Genomic DNA, 6,000 nt, shown 5'->3' on the forward strand with positions numbered 1-6,000 from the left:
ATAAGGAATAAGGAATAAGGAATAAGGAATAAGGAATAAGGAATAAGGAATAAGGAATAAGGAATAAGGAATAAGGAATAAGGAATAAGGAATAAGGAATAAGGAATAAGGAATAAGGAATAAGGAATAAGGAATAAGGAATAAGGAATAAGGAATAAGGAATAAGGAATAAGGAATAAGGAATAAGGAATAAGGAATAAGGAATAAGGAATAAGGAATAAGGAATAAGGAATAAGGAATAAGGAATAAGGAATAAGGAATAAGGAATAAGGAATAAGGAATAAGGAATAAGGAATAAGGAATAAGGAATAAGGAATAAGGAATAAGGAATAAGGAATAAGGAATAAGGAATAAGGAATAAGGAATAAGGAATAAGGAATAAGGAATAAGGAATAAGGAATAAGGAATAAGGAATAAGGAATAAGGAATAAGGAATAAGGAATAAGGAATAAGGAATAAGGAATAAGGAATAAGGAATAAGGAATAAGGAATAAGGAATAAGGAATAAGGAATAAGGAATAAGGAATAAGGAATAAGGAATAAGGAATAAGGAATAAGGAATAAGGAATAAGGAATAAGGAATAAGGAATAAGGAATAAGGAATAAGGAATAAGGAATAAGGAATAAGGAATAAGGAATAAGGAATAAGGAATAAGGAATAAGGAATAAGGAATAAGGAATAAGGAATAAGGAATAAGGAATAATGAATAAGTAATAAGAGTAATCATGATTTTCACAACACTAAATGGTAGTTTTTTGTAAGTTTCGTAAATGGACTTGGAGGTTTATAATTTTTATACAAACTTTTCAGATTGAATTGTTTTTCAGTATGTTTATTTAAAATTTTTACTAAATTTGTAAAAGTCACCCGAACAATATTTGTGTTGGCAGCATTTGGCATATTTTAATTACACCTATTTGAAAAAAATAAAGTATGACGCTTTTCAACAGTCTAGAAAATGTTTGAAAAATAAAAACAAAGAATGTCTGTTAACGACATAGTCTCCATGTCCAAAATGTTTAATGGAAATCTGCTAGGGTAAAAAGCAAAGTCTTGGCATTACATTCCTTTGGTGGGATTTGGCCTTTCTGTTTCAACAGACTTCGCAGCCGATTCTTAGTGTACAGAATCATTGCATGGCTAGTACTATGGATCCTACTGACACTAAGAATCCTTCCAGGTCGGGGCTCGAACATACGACAACTGGCTTGTAAGACCAGCGTCCTATGCATTGAACCGCCAACCCGGGACTAGGGTGCTACCAACATTTATTCGTGTTGGTGTAAAATTCGTCTACAATTTTTCCTTATCCCTCATCCTACGCTGTGAACGATCGTATCAATTCGAAAATACAATTTCCTGTGTATGAAAATCTATAATTTGTGTTTGACATGAATTTGTAGATTACTTTTCGATTTATCCTAGATTACGATTTGTCCTAGTTACCACCTTAACTGCTGTTTGTTTGAAGCTAGTTTCGAACCTAGTTTTAACGTTTTTGAACTGAAAATTGAGTCAGTTTCGAATCAGGTTTGCTCAAATGCTTATTTGGTGATTTAAAATGATTTTATAACAACTGTTTAGAATATTTCAATGCAATGAATCAACTATTTTGTCTAAATCCTATTCACTCGTTTTTTTTTTGTATCACGTAATTTCATTTAAAACAAATAGGGAAGTTTTTATTCTTTACGCGATAGTATTGCAAATTTTTCTTTAGTTTCCTCGAATAAGATCTGTGAATCAAGACTTCCCGGGACTTCAATATAGGATATTGTTGAAACGTTCACTCGGGAAGTCAGTGAGTTTAGTGGTGCATCCGAGCATCTTGAAACCGGAACATACTGAGTCGCGCGCGAAATCAGTACTGAAATTTTTACTAACAAATATCCTTCTCCCGTGACACTTGTGGAGTGCGCAGTAGTATATACGGCCTCTAGTAACAACAAGTGTTGGACTAACATCCCTTCCCATTCCTTAGACGATCTACGTTCGGGCCTGGCCGGCGCCGGTACTGATCAATGAATTCTGGGATTACCAGAAGATGTACATTAAAGGATAATTTACCAGTCCCAGGTCGGATCATCTAGAAACTCCCTGTACCATTTCAGCTAATCCCGATCAGTAACGGAGTAGCAACCAGGGGTGGTCGCTCAAGCTCAAGCTGAAACTACCCTGGGTCAGTTTCAGTTTTCTCAAGCGGAAACGACATTACACTTCCGCTGTCTTCGGAGATTTAATTGGAAAAAGGAACGAGTCAGTTTTGCGTACGTTTACTTTAATTGAGCATCTCCATGGATGCAAATAATATATTATCATGGACACAACCTTATGTTATTTCCAGAGCTATATTTTTTCTACTGGTTTTTTGTCTAGATAAAGTGAGAGAGCTATTCATATTTTCACAATAATCGCGAGAAAGCCAATAACCGTCACACGTTGTAAATAAGTATATAAGCTTAGTCATCCATTCAGTTCAAGATAGTTCGTTCACGACTGGAATATTTGAGCTCCTTCTGTCTTTTAATACATACGTTTAATTGTCGAAGTAGCCAGCGTTAATTTGGAAAAATGATTCGCAAGTTAAAAATCTGCAAATAATTAAGGGGACGTGTCGATTTAGTCGAAGTCATGGAGAATCGAAAATATGTAAACAGATATGTTTTGTCACTCACTGATTATTATTATTAGTAGTTTCTAGTTTGCTGAATAACTGCTGGGTAGCTCCAACTAGAATCGACTAAGTGGCACTTTGCCCTCGTGACAAAGAATCCTGCTGAATTTCCCCAGACCATTGTATCCCTGGAAATTGATCTTTTCACGCATGCCTTCAAGCTCCTGAAAGAGTGATTTAATTAGTTGCAAAGACAAGCACAGAAATTTATCCTAACTTAATTGTTAAATTGGGCACTGGCAATTTGTTTGCAACAAGCATCAAACTTCAAATCCCCCCGAGCGATCACGACGGGAGCCTTGGTGTTTTACCCTTCCGTTCTTAGATGGGAAAGTTCGACCATCCATTTATCCGAGCAGCAGCAGCTGGAACGACCTGTTGCATTTGTGTTCTAACAAAAATTAGCTCCTGTCACTCATACCGGAAAACTTAAGCAGTCCTCAATTAACACTTGCTCGTTCTAAATGGTTCTCATGTGGGCTTATCTTTACCTTTTATTCTGTTTCTGCTTTCAGGACGTACTCGAGGAATACGAGGAACGGGTTAAGCGACGCGGCAACATGCCAAAGATCGATCCCAGCTGCCTGAAGTGGACACCGTTCGTGGCACCGACCCCGACGACGCCAACCTCCTAGCGCCAGTCGTATCACCATCAGTATCATTATCATCATTATCAGCAGCAGAATCCGCAAAACCATCATCACTATTATCACAACAATAACAATAACAACTACTACAACAACAGTTATAGTAACGGTAGCGGTGGCAACAGCTACCATAACAACAACATCAACACCAACAACAACAACAACAATTACTACAACCATCATGCGGTGATGACACATTATCTCCCGAACCACTCCTTCTTCCGGGGAGTGCTTTAGGCTCGCCAAATGATACCACTGGAATGGATGGTATGCATTCTGGAAGATGCTATTAAATGTCATCAGATGAAATGGCGAACATATTAACGTAAGGAATGCAACATCGTTACGAAGGGCACGGTTTGCAGTAAGAATTATTATGACACAGTTACTTTGGAGGAATCGTGCTGCCACGATCGCAAATATTTATTAAGTCTCGTAAATTGTTCAAAGGTAGAGTGGTTAGTACATTTTATTCCTAAGATCGTACAAAGTAAAACTTCGGTGAGGTATTTTTTTCTTGGAATTTATGTCTGCAAAATAGTACCGATACTCATTATTGTTTGAAACGCGAGTTAGTTACGTTACCTCATTTCAAATTTTCTTAGTAAATGGGAAAATAATTACTAGTTATGGAACGGTTTTTTTCTGGAGTACAGTTAGGCATCACAGCATTTTGATAAATCATGAAAAAAATAGGCAGAATAAGTCTCACTTTTGTTCAGAAATCCAATCGAATAGAATAATTTATGCCGTAACGCTAAGCAATATGTGATTTGTTTCGCTTGTCGGGGGAAAAAAAAGAATTTGTAAATATTGTCGTAATCACTGTAAATCTCAATCATTATTTAGTTTTTTTTGTGATAGAGAAGTATTTATTTAGTTTATAATTGTGACACTGCAAAAGTGATTGTCCTTGCATTCTTTGTGTAACTGTAGTGTGTAGCTCGTAAGTGATAAATCCTCTCCGTTAATCGTTGTTTTGAATCGTGTCTGGAACCAACAGAAACACATTACTTACCATCAAGCAAAGCAGCTATTATTCAATCAAACTTTAAAATAAAAACTGTGCACAGATTCAAAAGCAAACATGCAAAAATTGATTATTTTTCGTCTGAAAGAACCGCTATTCTTCATTTAAAATTCAATTGCTTCTTCGTTCACTGTTCGACTTGTGAAAGGCAAGGAAATCAAAGTCTCAACCCAACTGCGCTTCTGGTGTTGGGACAAATCCCGTATGCATACAATTCGGCGTAAAACCACAGTCAAGTCACTGCTGGGCAGATGGAAGGGAGAAAAAACAATTCCCCGAAGCATCAAACGTCAATTTTCGCATTTACTCAGGCACCACCGCGACCGAAGCAACAGGAGGGAGGACAGCGACCGTGTACCGTACCGTCGCGACGTCGATTTTACGGTTCCAAAGTCAAAGTTTTCCCCCGACAGTCCCGCGAACTGCCAACTTGAGCCAAGTTGATGCATTGTCTGTTCTGACGATGAAAGCCGTGGTATGAGGAAAGCGAGTTTTCAGCGAGTTTAGATTTTCGTGGAAGCCGGAATGGCTTAAGAACTCAACGAGGTAAGTTCTGTGCTTTGGGGGCTAGAGGGCATTGAGCAGCGGGAATATTTTGAATAAGTTTTAAGCACTATTTTAATTGATATATTTCAACTGTGAAAATGTTTTAGTAACACTCTAGTGATTAGTCTTCACTGTTTAGGTGGAAATAAAAATCGTTGAAAAGTGAAAGTTGTTCATTCAAGAATTTTTGTTACCAATTTATATTTACAGTAGTGCAAAGTCGTATTCGTACACCTGTATATATTTGGATAAACAATGTTTTTCGTCTACATATAAGCATTAATTCTTTTAGATGACCATGTATATTTTATTCTTGTGCATTTTCCAATGCGAAACGCACACTATTTCAAGAAAATGTCAAGCTTTTACCAATCTTATGATAAAATATCTCGTAAACGAAAAGATTCAGCGACAAAATCGTATTCGTATAGCGAGTCGAAAACGTAGTTTTTATTTTTTTTTATTTTTTTTCATAACTATTTATTGGAATATGAGTTAAAACTAAATTATTAAGATTTAAATTGGGTGTTCAGCCACAAGTGTTGACATTTCAGCCCTATTATATATATATATATATATATATATATATATATATATATATATATATATATATATATATATATATATATATATATATATATATATATATATATATATATATATATATATATATATATATATATATATATATATATATATATATATATATATATGATTTGGTTATTACCATGAGGACATCATTTGCTTCCGCAATTTTGAGATTTTTGTGTAGGGAAAATTCTAAACCTACTTGTATCGTGTAATGGGGAAAAGGAACTTATATACTAACTTACTAACTAATACAGAGAGCGAATCGATTCAAATAAAGATTGCATCGATTTTTGTCGGAATTTGTTTATAATATTATGTGACATTACATCTAATGGTTCTATATTTGTGAGTCTGTTTAACTCATTTGTACTAAACCAGGGAGGACGCTTCAAAATCATTTTCAGAATTTTATTCTGAATCCTTTGAAGCGTTTTCTTCCTGGTAGAACAACAACTTGACAATTGGTTCTGCATCTGAATTCTGAAAATTTGGTTATAAATTAACAACTTGT

At 35.3% G+C, this 6,000-nt stretch overlaps 1 protein-coding gene across 1 annotated transcript in view; it reads left to right on the forward strand.

Annotated features, from left to right (window-relative positions):
- The window catches only part of LOC131430611 (histone acetyltransferase KAT7), a 248,692-nt gene extending 244,285 nt beyond the window's left edge, over positions 1-4,407 (forward strand). Inside the window, exon 9 of the mRNA XM_058595714.1 lies at positions 3,191-4,407. Coding sequence (XP_058451697.1) covers positions 3,191-3,310 — 120 coding nt within the window. The 3' untranslated portion in view covers positions 3,311-4,407. The remainder of the gene's footprint in view (positions 1-3,190) is intronic.
- The last annotated feature ends 1,593 nt before the right edge of the window (positions 4,408-6,000 follow it).

The sequence above is a fragment of the Malaya genurostris genome, chromosome 2 (assembly GCF_030247185.1).
Source record: "Malaya genurostris strain Urasoe2022 chromosome 2, Malgen_1.1, whole genome shotgun sequence".
In the NCBI taxonomy this organism is placed as follows: Eukaryota; Metazoa; Arthropoda; class Insecta; order Diptera; family Culicidae; genus Malaya; species Malaya genurostris.